The 22,067-nt window shown below is 43.4% G+C and overlaps 4 protein-coding genes across 4 annotated transcripts; 3 read left to right on the top strand and 1 right to left on the bottom strand.

The window, feature by feature from the left end:
• Window positions 1–6,477: 6,477 nt before the first annotated feature.
• Window positions 6,478–7,799, top strand: MELLADRAFT_86450 (uncharacterized protein; the record flags this gene model as incomplete). Its single annotated transcript, XM_007409986.1, has 6 exons — window positions 6,478–6,483; window positions 6,564–6,778; window positions 6,852–7,018; window positions 7,084–7,188; window positions 7,256–7,630; window positions 7,726–7,799. The coding sequence occupies 6 exons, from the start codon at window positions 6,478–6,480 to the stop codon at window positions 7,797–7,799; spliced, it is 942 nt and encodes a 313-aa protein (XP_007410048.1).
• A 3,291-nt stretch (window positions 7,800–11,090) lies between these two features.
• Window positions 11,091–15,875, bottom strand: MELLADRAFT_106551 (uncharacterized protein; the record flags this gene model as incomplete). The annotated part of the gene is made up of 8 exons (XM_007410069.1): window positions 11,091–11,606; window positions 11,735–11,977; window positions 12,043–12,276; window positions 12,338–12,926; window positions 13,463–13,625; window positions 15,502–15,615; window positions 15,685–15,738; window positions 15,809–15,875. The coding sequence occupies 8 exons, from the start codon at window positions 15,873–15,875 to the stop codon at window positions 11,091–11,093; spliced, it is 1,980 nt and encodes a 659-aa protein (XP_007410131.1).
• A 3,074-nt stretch (window positions 15,876–18,949) lies between these two features.
• MELLADRAFT_106552 (uncharacterized protein) lies at window positions 18,950–19,697 on the top strand (the record flags this gene model as incomplete). Its single annotated transcript, XM_007409987.1, has 3 exons — window positions 18,950–19,208; window positions 19,248–19,460; window positions 19,648–19,697. The coding sequence occupies 3 exons, from the start codon at window positions 18,950–18,952 to the stop codon at window positions 19,695–19,697; spliced, it is 522 nt and encodes a 173-aa protein (XP_007410049.1).
• A 740-nt stretch (window positions 19,698–20,437) lies between these two features.
• Window positions 20,438–21,559, top strand: MELLADRAFT_86452 (uncharacterized protein; the record flags this gene model as incomplete). Its single annotated transcript, XM_007409988.1, has 1 exon — window positions 20,438–21,559. The coding sequence occupies one exon, from the start codon at window positions 20,438–20,440 to the stop codon at window positions 21,557–21,559; it is 1,122 nt and encodes a 373-aa protein (XP_007410050.1).
• Window positions 21,560–22,067: the final 508 nt, after the last annotated feature.

Consider the following 22,067-nt stretch of genomic DNA (forward strand, 5'->3'; position numbering starts at 1 on the left):
TAATACAGGAACTGAGGCGGTGATAAGGAATCAGAAATCGAGGGATCGGTCAGTGAATGATGAATGGAAGAAGCTACAAAAACGTTTGACTTACTTGGGGTGTGAGCTAGAGGAGAAACACGTAGCATCAGGTGACAATAACGCAGATGCGCTATCAAGAGGAAAGAGGGGAAAGAAATCGATACACTTCTACTTGCAACCGGACTTACCGAGCGACTTAACATCTTTACTAGAATACGAGAAGAGAAATGAAGACGAACTCAGGAGGGAAAGAGAAAATCAGCTTTGACACATCGACAAAGATAGAAGGAACAGGTGAACAGAAGGAAAAAGTGACGGAGCACTTGGTGAAGGGAGCCTGGAAACCGGGTACGCTGAAAGGGTACAGTAGTGCGGTACAGAAGTTTAAGACCTATATTGAGAGCACGGGGAGAGAGTTCAAGAACGACGAGCCGATGGCGACAGAGGACGTATACGGTTTTATTGTGTGGGCAGGACCGTCGGAGGTGGGAAAGAAAACGGCTCCGGGGAGAGAATTAAAACCGAAGACCATATCAAAGTACTTGGCAGGATTGAGAGCTTGGCATATGGCAAAACACCATGAAGAACCGAAACTAGATAAGCAAATGGTGGACTGGTTAATAAAGTCAACGGAAAGATCAGAGGAAAAGAAAGAACTGACGAAGGAAGAGAAGTTGAACAGAGAGAAGAAGCCAATCAGCACCTGCACGTGCACGTCCATACCAAACCCCATTCGGCCATACAGTGCATCCTATCACCAAATGAGGTTCGACGGCCTCTGCCAAGATGAATCATCCTCCTGAGAAGGATCTTGGGTAACCAGAGAAATGGCTAAGTTCCACTTTCTCTTAAGGGAGACCAACCCCGTGTAGTGTGATACTACAACCACACCATACCACCCTTAACCCACGCCCATACCCCCCTTCGAAGTCAAGCCACCCCCCTCAGCACATGCACCCCACCACCTTGAAACATAAACACCCCTCCCATACCACCCTTCATTTAACCATACCCCTTCTAAGAAATTACCTCACCACTACCCCGGGTCCACTACACCATCCTTCATCAAGCCCATACCGGCCCAAGAGATCAACTCACCACCCCGAACACACAAACCCACCACCTCAAAAACTTGTCAAACTATCATCAAGTTTCCCACCACGAAACAAAAACCCACCCCTAACCCCTCCACCCTCAAGCATACCCAGCTATACCGCACAACCTGTATAACACCTTGCCCGACCTCAAGCTTAGCAAACCCACCCATTCCTCACACATAACTTACACTAACACCACCACCCCTAAGAAAACCTCTGGTGGCTATCGTCATCTCCCATAAACACTTGTTAAACACTTCCACCAACGCCTCACCTGGACATCTACCCTTCTCTATGGCAAACACAATCCCAACCACCAACCTACTACTACCTCCTCCATTCGACCTCGTTGCTCCCGATTTGTCCAAACTTCAAGAGGCTCTTGATGCTCACGCTGAAGCAAACGGATACAAGATTGTCACTCGATCATCTGATTTAAAAAAAAACAAGATTCGCTACATCTGCCATCGATCTGGAGTCAAACCGTCTGAAAGCTCAACATCTCAGAAAACCGATTGTCCATTCGCCATCACTGCCTCCCAGGTCAAAGCACCCAATGTTCCAGATCACCTCCAGAAGATCGCTCTAGGCCCAAATACCACCAGTTCCCTTCCTCCAGTGGGTAGCTGGACAATCTACGTCAAACACCCTGGTCATAACCATGACCCAATAAACTCTAGAGTAAGTTCAATGGTTCGTTACTCGCACAACTTTCAAAAGTGAATCTCATAACATTTACTACCCATCTCTAGCCACCAAAGACAAAGGCTGTGGTTGCAGAGAGCTTAACAGAGATCAAGCAGCGATCTAATCTGGTCAGTTATCTCTGTGTATTCCTTTATGACTCATTTGACTCAAACTTCTACCTCTTTACCACCTCTAGATTTCCAACAAGCTGTCTCTGCTTTCAGACGTTGATCGCTCACAAGCCCTAGCCGAGATTGAACAAGTTCTTGAAAAGTATTACCAGGCACCCACTCACGATCAGGCACCCAGTATTCCCTCAGAACATCAAAAACCGACACCCATTGTATGTTCAATCCCACCAACCAGCTCAACCACTTTAACAACCACTGCAACAATCGATCAAGTAAGTCATGGAGAAAACATTATAACATCACCCAGAGCTATGGACTGACTCAATCTCCCCTCATTTTCAAAGCATCGTGATCCTCTTTCCCCCAAGAAGAAGCGCAAACAGACCAAACTCAACACCATTTCAGTTCACAACCAAGGATCAAATGGCAACTTAGCTCCTTCATTTCTTCAGCCTCCATCACCTCCACAAACGAATCCGGTCATGTCTACGTTGAGAAACGAAATAAATCAAAACCTGAACTCAACCACAATCACATCAGAAGGGGTCAGTTAAGCAATCAGCTTCTGTAACATCCCTTACACCTACTCACTAGATATGTATGTACTCACACAATTCAGACTACGGCTCCTCCCCCAAAGAAGAAGCACAAGAAGATCAAAAACCCAGATCAAACGGTATCGTTCAAGTTAGATTTAGAATCACATCACAGCTCTGATAGGTCAATGCGAAATTCATCACCTCCAAAACCCAGCCAAACTTGCCTCCGGGAACCATCAACACGCTCAGCTGAAAAAATTCAAACAGCCCTACATCTGACCTCCCCAGCACATGAAGTCGATATACCTACTCAGCTTCCTTCTCAACCAATCCCAATTCACTCAAGCATTTCCGATCATCTCAGTGGCTTGGTTGACTATGATTCAGAACCTCTTGTAAGTAACCTTCAAGTTGTCCTTCTCCACAATACACTACAACTGAAATATGTATTATAGGCTTCTACCCACTTATCGCAGGCTTCAACTCCTCTGAGTCACCCTACTGATCCAGCACTGGAGCCCATGGCAAGTCAGCTTTCACCAAACGATCTTCCACCTGCGGATCCAATGTCTTTGGTTAGTACTCAAATGAAACCAGTGCTCAACGCTTGAAAGCGCCCATCAACTTACAGCCTGATTTCCATAGTTTTCTCCACCCGGCGGTCATCAGGACGATGGCGACGAAAGTTTCAAAATTGAAAGTTTGATTCCACCCACTACAGACCCGAACCCCTGTACCACACCCACACCCGATTTACCCCCCGTTCCAACTTCCATATCACCTGTGAGTCGCATGCTTCCTTTTGCATGTGCTATCACTCAAACCTGATGCATGGTGTAGGTAAAGGTAAACCAAAAACGGTCGGTCAGGTCAAGCTTCAATCAGGAAGGTGACACTGGAGATCAAAGGACCACCCTTCGAAAGTCTACAAGGAACCAGCCAGACTCATCTCATCATACACTTCGGAAGTCCACCAGGAACAAGAAGAACTTGTCATTAGTTGGTAGTGGGAAGCCTAAACACCAGCGCACCACAAAAAAAGTGTGTATGTTGCCCATCTACATCTTCCTCAAGAATTTGAAAGAAAGACTGACCATGTTATGTGATTGCATAGGACAATCGCGTGCCCATTTGGCTCCACGACTACATCTCTGAGGTTGGTGACCCTGTTGGCGATGGACACTGCGGCTATCGAGCAATTGCAATGTCCTTAGGTCGAAGTGAAGATAACTGGCGCTCAGTATGTGAAGAACTGGTATCCGAACTGCAGTCAAAACGTGAATTCTACGAATGTCACCTTAAGAAACGAAGCAAAGGGTACGGCGATGTACTTCAGCACATCAAAGACATCCAAACGGACAGGGACGAAGTTTTGGACACCCCGTCATTATGGCTCAATTCACCTAGGTTGATGTATATCATCGCCACTACTTACAAGAGGCTCTTTTGCATTTATGGTAAATGTGTCGATGACAGTTTTTCAGCCCTGCCCCTGGATGGTTCCGTGAATGATCACAATCCCATCTTTCTTTGTTACGATCACAAGGGTGTACATTTTTTGTCACTTTCTATCTCTTCCCCTATTTCAATCATCCCCATACCAAAACCATGGCAAGAATGGTACAAGCTTGCGTCCCCAGAGGCCATCACTTGGGCTGATAGATACCAAATTCAGTTTGGTATCTTTGATCAATCCATCAAGCCGATCATAGTTACAGAAAATCCAATGTTGTATTCCTCCCGCAATCAGCCTGTAGAGTTACATTCTTCCTCCGATTTGTAAATCTCAATGTAGTGTCAATAGTATTTACTGTTTCATCATTCCACTTGACACATAACTTGACATGTAAGTATGTCTATTGATTGATCTATTGATTGAGTGCGTACATATATGTTATCGATTAGTTGTGGTGAGTATCAATATGTCACACCGGCCACCTCAACTGTCAAGAAGCCTTTTACAGGGCGTGAAAGGCGTAGCTTCATGTTCAGAGGTATGTGTATACAACCCCAATTGAAATTCAAACCACTACACTTCACTTCACTTTTAAACCAAGATGGCTCGATTCAAAGGACGCCACAAAACCTTTCATCCTCAAAGACCTTATTGGCTCAAGCCCCCCAAGACCGCTTTACAGAAGGCCCATTTCAACCGCATGCTCGCCGCCGTCCTTGCACAATCAAACCGACTTGCAGCTCAAATTCGCCACGATCAGAATCACGGTGGTCTCGACGGTGACGATGAACCGCTCTTACCAGAAGAAATCTGCGACCACCTTCCTCATCCGGATTTCATCGAGGAGATATATCGCGAAAGAATTGAAGAAGAGCGACGTCAACGTGTTCTCCTTCTGGAAAGGTCATCACCTGAAATGTTTGATGCGTACATCGAATGTCATCTCAAGACTTCTGAATGGGGGAATCCAGTGCTTTGGGACTTCAATCACAAGCCTGCGTGTAACTGCCCACCTAGTCAATGGCGGGTAAGACAAGTGGATCTCATTGACATTTTATGTAAGTATCACTCATGTCTTAATTGAAGTGATGTCTTCTATTATATCACTGATACCTACATTACACCTCCAAACGCTGGTAAGTCCGACGCAAGGCTAGCATTCGATTCTGTTCATGTCACAAAAGTGATCTAACCAGGCTGATCCTCATGGGATACATTGGCGGCTCACCAAAGTATCCTGTGACAGCTTTTTCCATAAGACTCCTCCGATTCTACCATGTCATATGGAAATATTGTACAACACGGGTGGCCCCATTCGCGCGAGGCCTGGACGAGTTTCTGGATGCGTTCAATCCACTCATGCTCACCAAGAGCGATCAGGTATGACATTTTTTTTCACTATCAACCATTAACACACAACAAAATTAACACCTTGTTTTACTCCTATTGTTTTTTAGCCTTGTCAATGGCACACACCTTTGTACTGGGCGATCGACACGTATCGAATGATGCTTACAATGACGGAATCCGTCCTGGATACTCAACTACAACTTACCACCCTGGACAAGCTAGCTGAAAACTGCCCTCGGTGCTTTGGGCCTCCGGTTATGAGCGGTCTCATCTTATCTGAGCCGGACATCATTGTTTGCCTCGATGGGAATTTCCAACATCGAAGGCATATAAGTGCTGGAACCAAAGCGGCCAAGACTCTGACGAAAATGCCAAAGCTGTTTATTCCGGATCAGCAAGTCACTGAAATGGAACAACGACTTTCCGGTATGTCGGACAACGACTTTGTAAGTACTGATTCATATTTTCAAATGAGAAAAAAAATGACAAATTTCTGGTTAATATGTTTCTATCCTATGCAGCAAGCGTGTGCCAACCAGCACACTGCAGCCAATGATACTCGCGGCAAGGGCCACTGGGCCGGATGCGATGAAACCGGTCTCATGGCAATGACTTGCCGTCATGACCACCCGCTTCGATATACAAATATAGTTCAAAGCGGGGAAAAGTGGGGTGAAGTGTCTTATAACCAGTGAGACAGACAGAGAGTCTGACTATATCATTGGTTTGTTCGATTGCCACTAGGCTCCATTATTCCTATACGCTGATCAATTGGATCTTGACTGTAACTGTGGATCTTGGTATTGATCCACAGCGGTTAGGCTTTTTGTATGACATAGGTTGTACAATTGAGAATGGGATTGTAAAGGTATGTTAGCACAAGCTAATTATTCAATCAGTTATGGAATCAATACCTGATATCTTCAACCAGCGCGAAATGTTTGTAGAAGAACGGCGGCTTGGAAGACTGAAGTTTGGTACTAGTGTCTTCCACGCATATGTTCATCGATGGGCTTGCCAGCTGCTGTGGAATCCGAGGCTCAACGTGGGTTGGGGACTTTCTGACGGGGAAGGGTGTGAGAGAAATTGGATGGATCTTGTGCCACTGGTGGCACCTTTACGATATTCAACGCCACAACATCGAGTTAACGCGATCAGCATGAAGGCCGACCACTGCAACTTCCATCGCCGTCACCATGCAGGTGCGTGATGAATTTGGTTGTAATTCTTCCATCAAGATACTGACAGATATCTACCAGCCCGAAATCTTGTCCGCAGAAAGAAGGAGGTACATGCAAGGCTTCATGATGCGGAGCAGACACTCACCACCCTTGAGACTCCAGATGAAGAGTACCCTGGCCACGATTCTCATTTCTTTGAGAACTTGTGGAATACTCGAAAGGCCCATGACCTGGACGCAATGAACAAGCAGAAGAGTCGTAAAAAGGAAATGATTGCAGTTTTACTGGGCTTAGAGGAGGAGCTCATAGGTGCTTGGTGATATCGTTTCATGCCTTTATTGTCGTATACAGCTGTTTACTCTGCTGGACTCTATCTCCCTCAATATCAGCGAACGACTTCGGACAATCCAAGCAACCCGACGAAGGGCCCGAACGGACGCTGACAACAATGAACTCATGGCTCTACCAGGGACGGTTGTAGATGTAGAAGAGCAGATTGAGGGTGTTGCAACCGCGTTAGGAGGTGTTGCGTTTAGAGCTTTGGCGGGTGCGACTGGTGAGTTCTTTCCAATATAACTTATGAAGCCCAGCTAACATATCGTTCTTTGTGTCTCATAAAAGACAACAAAACTAATGCATTGATAGCCATATCAATTGCACGAAGTAACCTTTATGAGGCCAGAGTTGGCCTCACTGAATCCAGGCTACGCCGCCATCAGAATACTGGTAAGTGTTTAATATGTACACTTGTGTCATCTCATACTGACTTGACACTTCTCAATGAAATTGATAGGGCAGCGAGCTGCGCAATACAATGCGCGTCAAGACAGCAAGAAGACTGCCAACCTACGCGTGAAGTACCAAACCTATGAGCGCAAAGTTCAAAAGTACCATACCGATTTTCCAAGGGCGGTACGTGTTCAACTCCCTGACCTTGTCACGGTCATGCGAATGTCATTAGAGGATAATTTCTGGAATCGGGGTGAGGTGGATGAAGAAGAGCACGGTGATCATGCTGATAAGTTTAGAGCTGGTATAGACGCAACCCTACTGCAAAGGAGGGCGGTCGAGGAGCTGAGACGCATTGCCAGGGAAGTCCGTCAGATGATGGGTTGGGCATTTGAATATTATGAACAAATCATTTCATTTAAAACGCAATTAGAACAAGGTGGGTGAGCGCACTTCTATGTTGACATTCCAATGTAAAACTGATACCACCTGCCTGCAATTTCAGAAGGCGATCTAGCCTGTCAGACTAGGAAGAGGTCTCTACACAGCATCATAACGAGGAGATGCTGCAAGCTGTGGAAGAATTGAAGCCGAGACCTGAAGCATGAGCTTCAGGAGACTCGTGCATATCTGGATGATTGTGCTGAGCTAGATGAGGCTTTGGAGGTGTCTTGGGGTAGGGTGTGCGTCTGGGCTGGGCAAGAGTGGATGAATCTTGGAGGTGCTCTTGTAATTCGAGCTGAGGAGCCCGACGAGTATGAGGAACAAGAAGATCACATGTATGACCATCTATATGACATGAATGGTGAGGTTCTATATGACATGAACCGTGACCTGTTAGGCTATGAGTAGAGAAGTGTGTAGTATACATTTACTTCATTCCTATAAACATCTATATCCTTGTATAAATATTATGAAATATTGTCTCATGATAAATACATTCCTGAGATGCCATTCCTTGAACAAAGCAATGAAGACTATGTGCATGATCCCATATATATCATGAAAGGTTACATGTTTGTATTATAAGAAAATTGGATCACCTCTGGCAACTATTTGAAATGGATCATTTCTTACCAGGTTGTTTCATTTTTAACTGGATTTCTAGTTGAGGTTAGTGCACGCAAAGCTATTAATAAACTTTGCAAGACTCACATCAACATCAAAAAAAAACATGTTGATAAACTGTGGCATTATGTTTGGGTTGGTTGATTAGGGGGGTGGTTGGCATGTGGGTTGATTTGACTCACACCATTTGGTGAAATCTTTGTATCATAGGATGGCATCACATCCATTCATTATCAAATTGATCACAAATGTCTTGAACTGGTCACAAGAAACTGCATTACATGTAGATTTATCATATGGTTATATTATATCATTTGACTTTGATTTGTTCTTACATTTGGTGATCAATGGAATAACCGCCAGATAAAAGATCACACGCAGAATATAGTCCTAAAACTGATGAAGTTAAATACCCTGAACTGATAAATCTAATAGGAATTGGTGCAAGGTTTTGATTTAATTCTTTGATTGAATAAAACAATTGAGTAATTAATGGATCAGTTATATTTATATAAATCAATAGCCCTTCATTGAAGTCTTTGGTGGAATCTATGAAACTAGGTTGGGGCAAATTGTAAGGTGGATCATATAAAGTCTCAATCCAATCATGCATTGATTCTAGTGAAGTGTTTGGTAAAGGTGATAATTTGACCATGAGTGTCTGTTGGTGATTGATGATGCATTGTAAGGACTTTATTGAGTTATCACTGTCAAGATAGATCAAGATAGAGGTGGAGTTCGTTTTTGCATTGAGGAATGGAATGAGGAATGAACCAAGTCTTACTGATTATGGTGTGCTGGAGCTGGTGCTGATCCTGGGTTGTCAGTAGCACTCTTTCTTGAGCTATCACTGTCCAGATAGAATCCAGATAGAAGTGAAGTTGGTTTTGGGTTTGAAGATTGGATCCAGAAATGACAGAAGACTCACTGCTGATTACCTGCTGGGGCTGGTGATCAGTGGGTAGCACTGGTTCTATTCATTCTTGAAACTCAAAAATTTGGTGAAAGATGATGGATATTGATGTGATTGGAATTGGACTTCAGGTTGATGAAGACTACAAACAATATCAAATAGTTGCTCAAGCAAGTTAAACAAAAGTTCATCACGCTGGAAGCCAGTGTAATTAAGGAGTTTATAAGGGATCAACACAGGGTTAAACCAATGTTGATCACGCTGAACATGAACAAAGTATATGAACAAAGTTTCAATATGCCCTTATAATCTCCTCTTGGCCAAGGGAGAATATATGTGAGCCATTAGGATTAACACAGTGGTTAACTCCTCATCCCTTATCATCTCCTTGCACCATTACCAGAGTATAAAGGATAACTTAAGTTGATCACGCTGAACAAAAACATAGCACCCTGAACACAAACAAAGTATCAAGGTCACCCTGAACAAAAACTGGGCAAGCCACAAAGAAAGTATCAATATTTCTATTCCCTTATAATCTCCTAATGGCAAAAGCAGATTATAAGGAGATTATAAGGTATTCAGATTGACACACTGGTTAACTCCTAAATCGGATATAATGCCCTTTCCAATTAGGATATTCTAAGGTATTAACACTTGACACACAGTGTTAAACCTATGTTGATCACACCGTGATATCTGATATCAACATAGTTGCCATATCAATTCTATTCGATTATAATCTCCTTATTAAAATACGAGATTAGATTAGGATGAACTGGGTGGTAAGTACAAACTCCTATTAACTTATAATCTCCTTATCTTATAAGGTAACTTGGAAATACCAAGTTACGCACTTTATGAGATTCAACACCTTAAGCACTTTATGAGAATCATTCATCAAGCAATACCTTATAATCTCATTATAAGGCAAGGAAAAGAATTAACATGTTATGCACCTAATGAGAATCTTCATCATACTTCATACTTAACATTCAATGTTAAGCCATGATGACCAGTCTGTTTGATATGTGAGTTTGGACTCTCAAAAGTAAGTATATTTTGCATTGGACCTGAGTGGACCAAAACAAAGAAATGAACCAAGTGACAACAATCACAAAGAAAACAAAGAGTGAACCAAGAGCCCCTGAATGTTAGAACACCAACAACTTATAGGCCCAATTATATACATAAACACCTTATAGGCCCAATTATATACATAAAGAATACTATTAGAAAATTGAATGTAACCATTTCACTGGATATGAATCAAATCTTCCACTGCACACCTAATGAGAATCTTCATCATACTTCATACTTAACATTCAATGTTAAGCCATGATGACCAGTCTGTTTGATATGTGAGTTTGGACTCTCAAAAGTAAGTATATTTTGCATTGGACCTGAGTGGACGAAAACAAAGAAATGAACCAATTGACAACAATCACAAAGAAAACAAAGAGTGAACCAAGAGCCCCTGAATGTTAGAACACCAACAACTTACAGGCCCAATTATATACATCAACACCTTATAGGCCCAATTATATACATAAATAATACTTTTAGAAATTTGAATGTAACCATTTCACGGGATATAAATCAAATCTTCCACTGGACCACCTCAAGTATGGTGTTTGCGGATTCCTTTCATCAGGGGTAGTATCTGACCTAACCCCCACAACTTGTTTATGATCATTTGGGTGGCAAGGTTTACTATTTAATTTCTTGTTGGGCGCGGGATGTTATTTTATATTTATACTCAAAAGTCACCTTCTGGAATAGCTTAACCATTGTTTGTGGGCACACCTGACAACAAAAAGTTCATAAGACAACAAGAAGAAAACATGAATGTATTATTTCGAAAATGATGACTTGATACCACAACCAACATTAGAAAATGTGTTCTTTTACTTGTAAACTATATATCGAGGGCTGATAGGTAAGTTTGAGCAGCCTGGTGAGCAGCAGAAGCAGCTCGCGCCTTGTGCCTCCACTTTTTTTCCTCTTTTCTCAAGACCTTTCTGAAAGTTGGAACTGAGAATCCAGGTGGCGGAAACGGTAACCTCATGGAACCATCACTATATCTGGCTCTCCCAATGCAATCACTTCTAGCACCTGACACTCTTGCTGTACTGGCATACACGTCAGCGTGAGAGTACAAAGCCACAGATACTCGAAGAGGTCTGTTGCGACTCCCTGGAATTGGAAGTATTGTAGCCACCGAGTGATCCAGAAATTTGAAGCGGGCATGTAAGGAATAGCCAGGATCAGCACAAAAGCTTACACCTAGGGATCCAAAGTTCCAGCGGCCGCCGGAATAGTCGCGACCATAAGCAAACACTGAATCAATCAGATTGGAGTTTTTGCCATCCCGATGTGGGGCTACCTGTATATTATAATTAACATGCTGTCCTGAAACATAAACATATTCAAACTGTTAACATAGGAAAGATATATATCAGGTTTGGATGAGGATGACTTGCCATGGATGATGTGGTTGTCCGTTCTTTCCAGGTGTTCCACAAACAGCGGATCGGAGTTTTTTTTGAGATAGCTGATAACATTTTCAGCCACTTCGTAAGTCTCAGGCTGGACTGCTGCGTTGACAACTCGTGACACCTCGTAAGCCCAATGCAATTGTTGGATTCTTCTGGCATTATCGACCCTCTTGAAAAGGCAATCCTCACCCAGCCCCATGACTTTGGGGAGATGTCGGTCAGAATTGGGCCAGTCCCCACAATCTTCAAGCCTGTAGCCCTGGCGGTCGAAGCCCAATTCCATCTTGGTATCAGCAAGGGCATCAGGCTGGCTTCATATAATCAGTTTGAAGTTTGCGACTTTGGCTGTGAGCTTAATCATAATGTACTTACAGAACCAAGGCCAAAACCGTAGGTCTCATAAGCGAGGTGTCCATTCAGGGCCCCGGGGACAGGAACTGGATAGTTTCCAAGGTTTGAGTGTCGTGCGGTCGCTGAAATGGAAGGGCTGAAAGCACTATCAGAAGATGAGATTTTGGCTTCTAGGATGTTTTTGTTAATAGGTCCAATGAAACCAGGTAAAGCGTGTAGATGTGCAGAGCCTTCTAAAGCTTTGAGACCGCTTACCTGTCATGTAAAGCGATAATCGGTTATATTGTTAGAAAGGATTACATGGTGAACAACTCACGGCAGCTACTGAAGCTTTCGCATTGGGAGGAAGGCCCATTGCCAGGAACCGTCCAGCCAGATCCACCAAAACAATCGCCTTATTCGAATTCAAAGGGCGGGGTGACTTAGATCTCTCAGCAATTAGGACTTGTAAGGCTTTGAAATTGGGGTAGCGGAGACCGAAAGGCCGTTCAGATCCAGGTTGTGATTCGTGGGCTATGATGGTTGACTTGATGTATAAAGCGCAGGTTTCAATGTCATGCTGGCGAGAGTTGATGGGAAACAGGATATCCAGATCGTTCAGGACGATGTCAATAGATTGAGGTATATTGGGTAGGGAGAGGTGATTCGTTTCGAAAAGAAAGAAAGTCACAGCCAAGTCGAAGTCAATAACTTCAGGCGTGATATCCCCTAGGGAATCATCTACTAGGGATTGCCGAACGAATTGGTCGACCATCGAGTTGTAGTTGAATCGATTTTGGTAATGATAACCAGGTTTTTCTGGCTTGAATCTGTCGGGTAATAGTGCAGTGCGTTTACTATTACCCTTGCCTGCTGGGTAAGGTTCGATCGGAGGTTTTCCGGGCTGCTTTCTGTGGGGCGGCATGCTGGGTAAGAAGAACATCGATTAGCATCATGACACAAACACGATCAATAAAAGGAGACAGAGTTGAACGATGAAGGAAGAAAGGAGGTGGAATGTTGTTTAATGGACTTGAATATTATCAATCCCCATGTTGCAACCGTGGAAGAGTGGATTTTGCAGCCTGAATATTATCAGTCCTGCACCACTGGGAATGAGGAAGTCGGGGGGTGATTGAGATGTGATGTGGGAAGATGGAAAAGGCTTACCTTTGAAGTGTAGATAGGTTTTTAGTGCAAACACGATGGAAAAGATGTAAGTGACGAAGTATGTGTGGGAATCGGGGGTGAAAATCGAAAGCAAAGGACTTACCTGATGTATAATGGCTGTGTGGTTGGAGAGCAGGGGCGGGGATCGAAGGAAAGGGGAAAAGGGAACTGTTGACCTTACGAAGACGGTACAGATTTTTCACTTGGATTTCAGTATTGGTGCGTCTTGGTGACACGTGACCCAATTGTATGTGAAACCGTTGCGAAGTGTAGGTCCAGGCGACACCTAGACCTGAATTGAGGTTCATGTAATTTTGGTTTGTTGGGAACCCCTGACTGAGGTGGCCACATATGGGTGATGTGTCCCACTCTGCTAGAAGCTGCTTGCGCTGACAGGCAAGGCGGCCAGGCAATCAAGATCCCCTGTTCGAGTTGCGGACACGGCCCTTTTTTAGCTACCCAATCAGTAGCAAGGCGCCTATCTTGTTAAGTTATTGGGGATTACTTCCTGGGTATTGCTATGATGTGGGCGTCTCACTTATTCACTTATTATTCCAGGGGTCCCTCATGAGTGAAAAGTTTGTAAATTTCAAATTGGATGAAATGAAGGACAGATGATGTCTATAAATTATGAATTGAAATCTATAATTTTATGACTTTTGATCAATTTTAAGCACAGCATGTTTGTGATATTTAAACACAACACTACATCATACTACAACATGGGTGGGTGGTATTCAGCAGGAGTGACTGGGTTCACAGGAGTAACAAGTTTTACCGTGTAGCGTCGCGCCAAGATATTGTCGTACCAGGTCTGCATCAGATCTTTATCATTCATGATTTCTGCAGGCCCACGTGATAGCATCTCGGCAGTGACCTTAGAGTCACTTGTTTGATGCACCTCGAGTTTGATACCACTTCGCAATACATGGTCGCAGTTGCTCCTCTTTGGATGGTTATGGACTCGAGGTTTGATGAATTTGCTATTGACGTTTTCAAGGTGGTTTACTTATATCATACCCAAAGAGAGTCAGAGTCAGGGATCTAAAACCGGAAGGTTTGATAGGGTTCAGGTTCAGACACGAAAGGAAAACACTTACAAACAAGACCATTCAATTCAAATGTAAAGTCCTTGCGTAACTGGTCATTTGTACTGACGCCAGAACCGGTAGGTTTTGCCTTATGGTTTGAGGAGTTATTGTGTCCGGTAGCATAGTGATCAAATCGCTCCAGGAGATGATTACGAGAAGAAAATGTAGCGAGGTACACGAGATCAGAGCTATACTCCTTACTCCAGCCTGCTGAAGGGTTGGTGGTCGTAGGGTTCCATGACGCTGCCATGAGGTGGTATTGGATTCCGTATGCCTTGTGGGTCACCTCAAGCTATGGTTCAACATGACTTCAGTTGTGGTGGTTGTTCGAAAATGGCAATCACACACTTACAGAAGAGTGTATTTGTTCAATCTGCGCAATGCCTTTTTCTTGGTACTTCGCACTTTGAGTTATGTCGCGACTCAAAGCCATATGATCTTTTACCTTCTGGATGTTGATGAGGCGTTCAAAAGCCGGCTTAAATTCTGCTTCTTCCACAGTTAGTAATTGGTGAGGTTGAAGATTGGCAGGATCGTTCGATACCACAAGAGCAATGCGGTCGAATAAGACCTTGTCAAATATGGCAACATCGGTAGTTAGCTTGACTTTTTGCCAAGCATCGCAAACGATTTCGTTGTAAGTTGCCAGGCGATCTGATTCCTCTGGACTGACGTCTTCACCATTTGGTGGAACCACTTGAGGCACTGTTTTTGAAGGGATTGATGCTTATTTGTTAGCAAGGTCTGTCGCGGCATGAAACAAGACAGTACGTACTTTTGTTGTCAACTGTGGCCACCAAACTGAATTTGCGGAAGAGATGGTAGGGTGAGATATCCATTTCGCGTCCTCCCCGATGACTGCCAAGAAAAAAAAAAAACACCGTCAGACCAAACTTTTGCTTTGGAGATGAAGATGAATAACTCAACACCCCGTATCTGAGGGTGTCATATGTAATCCCCCCAGCCAGACTCAATACTTTCAGGCGAGTTATGAGTTGTTCTTCAAGAGCCCTGGCTTCGGTGAGGATGTTAAATCCAATTCGGTTGTGACCAGAGGCTTTTGCACAGCGTAGATAGTGTTCCAGTTCCATGTCAGTCCATTCGGCAGCAAGTTCCTTATAGTTGAAAAGGGTGGGTTTGGTAATGGGCTTTTTCGGGAGCGGCATGCCATTCAAATCGACAGGTGGTGCAGCAGAAGCGTCCGGTACGGGCAATTCTTCTTCTTGATGAGGATTCTTACTCTTTTTGCTAGCCACCTTGCGGCGTCGACGCCGCTTTTTTGGTAAAGAACCACCTTGACCATCTTCTGAGTCCGGCTCTGGTTCAGATTTGTCTGAATCTGAATCTGATTTTGCTAGTAATGCAACATAGGATTTGTAAGTTTGTAGTGACCTACACAAGGAATGATAAATTTGTGACTTACTTTGGTATGATGATGAAGAGTCATCAGAGTCATCGCTATTGGTCCCATTCAAATCTGAAAAAGAAGACCAATCAGAAAATCATCAGAATGCATTATTAACGCTGAACTAAATAGAATAACACACCTTTTTCATCCTGGACATCATTCTTTTTATTCTTTTCCAGAGATCTACCACGGGTTTTAGGTGCCATCTGATCTGGGGGGACGATTTGAAAGATCAAAGACGGCGGGGAGGACTGTAATAGATCAAAGAAGGCGGCTGGAATAGAAGTGAATAAAAGGGTAAGGTGAATAAAAGGGTAAGGCGGATTTTTTCTGGAGGTCAGTGGAGGTAAACAGTCAAGACTCTTTGGGGCGGTGTGTTTTATTTGAAGGAATTTCATTATAGTATATTAGGTTTGTCTAGATGATGAATTGACTTTTTTTGAATTATTTTGGATTGGATTTTTTTCGATCTAGTCATAGTAAGGCTATTTGAATTTGAATCAATTGTGTGTGTATGGATATTTGTGGGATCTTGGGGTGGAGGAGTTGGATTGTGGAGTTCGATTGGTAATAGATGGTGTGAGGAAGATGTCAGATTCATATGAATTTGGTCCGATTTGATACAACTGGTTGAGTGGATGTGAAACGTTTTGGTGACAGTACGCTAGTTGAGGAGGTGGTTTTGGTGAGGGTGTATTATTCGATCATCTTGATGTGTGTAGAGGGAAAGATTCGATAGGATAGGGTGGGATGAAAAGGATGTTGAGGGCAATCGAAAGAGATTGATTGTTCTAATTTGGAATCAGTACCATACATTTTGTTGAGATCTGAGAGATGTGGTGAAGGGTGATGTGTTGGCTTGGCATCTTGGTATAAGGTGCGTGAACTTATGTACATTGGTTGAGCTGTTGAGGGGGTGGAATGTCCACTAAATGAGTGGATCAAGGGGGTATGATATGGCTAAGATGTGTATATGAGTTATAAAGTGGAGCTAGCTGGTTGATGGGGTGACGTTCTGGGGTGGTGTGGTATGTAGCTTCTTAAGATGGGGATGGTCTGGGTGTGGTATTTGAGGAGACTGGTTGGTCGGTCTTATGGGGGTGGGCTGGTGTCTGGACGGGGTGTATGGATTTCATGGCATGGTATGGTGGGTGTGGTATCGGGCAAGACACACGGTTCTGTGTTGAAGTGGTGGGGTGCTGTTGCTGCTGTTGGGGTGGATCGATTTGGAAGGGTGGTATGGTAGTGGTGTGATATCCCAGAAATACAGAGGGCTCTGTCATGAGGTGGTGGGATGGCCTGTTGAGGGGTGGATAGGTTTCCCTGGGTTAAATGAAGGGTGGTATGGGAGGGGTGTTTATGTCTCAAGGTGGTGGGTGCATGTGCTGAGGGGGTGGCTTGACTTCGAAGGGGGGTATGGCGTGGTTAAGGGTGGTATGGTGTGGTTGTAGTATCACACTACACGGGTTGGTCTCCCTTAAGAGAAAGTGGAACTTAGCCATTTCTCTGGTTACCCAAGATCCTTCTCAGGAGGATGATTCATCTTGGCAGAGGCCGTCGAACCTCATTTGGTGATAGGATGCACTGTATGGCCGAATGGGGTTCGGTATGGACGTGCACGTGCAGGTGCCAATCAGTGTGAAAGACCTCTTTGAGATGGTATCGGAATTAAACAAGAAATCACCCCAACACGAATTAGCAATGGTGATAGGACTGGTGGCCTTTTGGGGAATGGCAAGATTAGGAGAACTGCTACGAGAGAAGACGGAAGATGGGGCAATAAAAGTCGAGGATTTGAGTTTCGAAAGAGGAAAGAGAGGTAGGATAGCAGTGATAAAGCTGATGAAGGCAAAGACGGCGAGACCGGGAGAAGCTCAGTACATAAGGTGAGTGAGACGGGTCTGACGAAGCAGGAAAGTAAGATACTGATGACGATGAGATCGGGGAAGTAGGATGCACGAACAATACTCGGTCCTGGACCCAGTATCGGCGCTGGTAAGGTTCTTAGCACAGGAACACCCGACGAGAAGAAAAACGGATATACTTTTCTCCACAGCAGGGAACGGAGAACGAGAGACTATATCAAAAGCGAAGTTCATAAAGCTGATGGAGTCGGTATGGGGGTCGAGCGGAGTGAAAAAGGGAGGATGGTCTGGGCATTCCTTTAGAGTAGGCGGAGCATCCCTAAGATTTAATATGGGGTGGGATAAAGAGAGAATTATGGAGGCAGGAAGGTGGAAATCTGAAGCGGTAGACTGTTACTTGAAAAGATGCTCGGATGAAGAGAAAGAAGAGACAAAACAATTCTTATGGGTGATTGACAAAAGGAATTGAAGAGGAAGGGCAAGCCACGGGGAGATAATACGCGGAAGCAATAGAAATGCAACAAACTTTGATCTCGCGTAAATTAATTTACAGAAGTAATCACGTAGCTGAAGATAGCCAAGTAACAATACAATTGACTGAGCAAGATCTTTAAGTTTAAATATACAAATGAGTAAGCGATGAGTCTTGAGTCTTGAGTTAAAACTGAGCAAAGCATGCCCCAAGAACCCACTGAGCTAGTGGTGAGCCCGCGCGAGTTGTGGGTCCCTCAACAAGTTGAGACTCTCACGAGCCTCCACTAGAAAGGAGGGATGAGGAACCCACAAAGGGATCGACAAAACCAAATAAGGATCTGCATAGCGTCTGCGGGGATTAAACCGAGACGCAAAAGAGAGCCGATCCCCCGCCCGGGCTCCCCCAAACACTGTTCGACCTCAGCCATGATAATAGGCCAAGGTCGAACTAAGATGACCAATAATGAAAAAGATCTAATAGTAGAATTAGGATCTACAAGTACATAATTTAATAAAAGAAATAAAATTTAAATTATGAACTTAAAAAGACCTTACCTAACACGTAAGGAACTCAAAGAATGGATTGGTAGTCTTAACTAAGGAACGGCTTAAGGCATAGTTCCATGATTGAGTTGGGACGTAAGAGGGTAAACCCATAAGTTGGGAAAACAGAGTTTTCATGAGTAGGACCAGTAAAGGCACGTATTGGTGCGCGTGTCCACTAGGTGACATGTAATATACATGTCACAAATATAGTTACGAAGTTGGTGTTGGGGGAATGAAACGAAATTTCCCCACTTCGTAAGAATTCTTCGACAGCTGTTCCTCAAAGTATTCAACTCAAGCGTTTATAGCTTGATTCAAATCTTTTAGTTGTGAATTTTTAGATAACAAACATTAAATATTAAATTTAATTTCAGAATCTTTTAACGATAAAAACAATGTCTTTCTTAGAACAGTTAGATCAGACAAATAATCAGTTAAATCAGGATCAAACACAACTCAACCAAGATTTAAATCAACAAAACACTCCGAGAGATAATACAAATCAACCTAATGTGGATCAGATTAATCAAAACGAAGATCGAATCTTGACTCGCGCCGAGGCAGCTGCAAAAGGAATTCAACCGAGTTCGAGACTTCTGACTCCGAAACGCGGTACAAATGGAAGAATTACCGGGAGGAAAAGCAACGGATCTCGTACGAAAAGCCTTTGAGGAATTGGAATACCAAAGCGAGGTCGAAGACCGGTAGGAATCAAGAAAGCAAAAGGAATTAGAAAAGAACATAAGAAGAAAAACGAGAATAAGCAGAATGAAGATAAAGAGGATCAGTTAGAAGATCATCAATCAGGAGATCAAGAAACAGAAGAATGGGGTGGAATTGGAGATGTTGGAATGGAAATAGTGGAGGAGGAAGGGATAAAGGAGGGTAATGATGGTGGTCAGTTTGGTAAGTAATAGACATTTATCTTATGAAAAAATTCTTACATCATCTTATCATATCCGACCAATTCCACATATTTCAAAAAAATATTCTATCAAAGTTTCTCCTTTTACATAAACCCAATTTCATTCGCTAGATTCTTTAATTCTATCTTTTTCGCTTCAAATTATAAAATTCTTCTGCTACGGGAAAGTCCAAAGTGAATTCAACGTCGCAGTCCACATTGACATTAGGAAAACGTAATGCATACCTATATATTGGTGAAGAAATGCTTACGGAAGTAAAAAAGAAGTTACCCTTGATTTGCTTCCTTCTGAATACTAGTGTCGAAATCGAGTTATGGTCAGAGGACGTCGTGAAATCAAGAAAGCCTGGCCCGGCTAAGAATAGGAGCCCAGCCTGGCCCGGCTAACAATAGGTGTCCAAAGCCTGGCCCGGCTAACAATAGGTGTCCCAGCAAGGGTCCGGCTTAAAACAGGACCCCAGCCTGGTCTGGCTTACAATAAGAACCCAGCTAGCCCAGCTCACAATAGGAGCATAACCACGATTGGTTTAGCCGAGTATAGGCACGGGATTGGGCCCCAAAATTCGTAAACCCAGTAAAAGGCTGGTCGTTGTACCCAGGATCATCCAGCCAGCCCAGCTTATAATAGGAGCATGACCACGATTGGTTCTAGCCAAAATATACAGGCAAGGGTTTAGATCCCAAGTTCAAAATTCATAAAAGAGATTCGGTGGTTGTCCAAAGGAGAATTTAAATGGAAACCTGAGAGACAAAAGGAGTTTTAGCAAGGATAAGAAACTAATGATAGATTATGAATCTTATTTCGTTGGTGGATGCGACAGACTCACGAAGACAAGTTTTGGGTAATCTAATCCAAGAGGCCTATGATCGAGGAGATGATGCAGAAGCTACGTCATTGTTGAAAATCTTAAATAAGGATGACAATGGTAGGAAAGGGAGGAACGAGACAGAGTACGTAATGGACGAAGATGATTCAATTTCAGAAAAATCAAACTCAGTAGCTTTCATCCGTGAAGTAAGACCGGCAAAAATTCAAGTCGACAAATCAATCGGTGGAGTTGAAGTGCAAGTAGTACCCAACAATACGACAAATGTACCAGTTCACGTCCCCCAACCGGAAACACTACCGATCCAAGATAAATCAAAGTGGTTTCAAGGAGCATCATCGAAAGAAGAATCTGATAAAGCATTCGCGGTACTAGCCTCAAAGAAAGAGACTTTAGAATTAACAAACGGCGATGTCATTCATAATGGAAGGATCTTACGAAGCGGAAACGCTCAAATGAAACAATCCTTAGCCCCTTTATCACCTGGCTTGACAATTATTCTTAAAGGACTTACATCATACATTCAACTAACGGTCTTCGATGAAGAATGGTTAATAAAAGATCAAAAAGCGTGGTCTTCAAGAACTACAAAATCCGATAAGAAGGAATCAGGAGAAGCTAGAATATACGGGGGAGAAGCACCTGTAGAAGAACTCACTATTGACTATGAAGTTTGGGGAGATTGCATAGAATTATTCTGCACCCATTTAACAGAATGTGGATGGAAACCTGTAGCAGACAAATTTGAAAGTCATATTGCGGTGGTGAAGAAGCTCCGTAAAGACTTCGGATGGATGGTAGCCTTGAGGTATTGCCGATTGGTGAGGCAAGGTGTAATGCGCGAAACCGTGGATAAATCAGTCGGTAACTACGCGGAACTTCAAGAAGCATTATTAGTTGAAGCAAAGACCACGGCAGAAAGTTACAATGAAAGACATTATAAAACCAATCCATACGCACCGGGTCGACCAAAAGCTCATTTATGTCCTTTAACCAACAAACCGAAGACCATTACGACGACGAGAGAGTCATCTGGAACGGTTGAGAACCGACACGCCAATACCAGTAGCTATAAAGGTAATGGAAGGCGTGGAAAAGGCGGTGGTAATTATAAAGGAAGACATGATGATGGAAGGAGCTGGAGGAAAGATGACCGCTATGGAAATGATCAATACGCTAGTCACAGAGACAAAAGCAGAAGCCCCAACCGTAGAGATAAGGATGGTAAACCTGTCAAAGGAAAAAGAGCGTGAGTCATAAACGGGAGAGGACTATTCTTTGTGACCCCTTTTGAAATAATAAAGTCAAACAGACACGATTGCGGACTAGTAAAAGGAACTGACATTCAGTTATGTGTTTGCGTTGGTATTGAATTTGCCTTTTGCTTTTGCCAATTGCCTTTTCAATTATCAACAAGCAGATCGAGATGTGAGGATCCAACTTACCAAAATGATCCGCTGAGATCTGTGAGTCAAAAAGGCAGAGTCTGGCCAAAACGACCGTCATGTGAGATGAACCTTTCAGTCTGGAAGTCAGAGCTGAAAAAATACGGAATCGAGGTGAAGTACAAACACATATTAAGAGGTTTTGAACACGGATTTAGTCAAGGAATAATTAATGCGGAGGTTCAAGGAATGAGCTACTATTGCCCAGAAAATCACAAATCGGCACTAAATGCTAAAGAGAAAATTGAAGAGAACATCAGACAAGAGATCAAAAGAGGAAGAATGTTTGGGCCATGGACTAAAGAAGAGGCTTACA

The sequence above is a fragment of the Melampsora larici-populina genome, assembly GCF_000204055.1.
Source record: "Melampsora larici-populina 98AG31 unplaced genomic scaffold MELLAscaffold_18, whole genome shotgun sequence".
Lineage (NCBI taxonomy): Eukaryota > Fungi > Basidiomycota > Pucciniomycetes > Pucciniales > Melampsoraceae > Melampsora > Melampsora laricis-populina.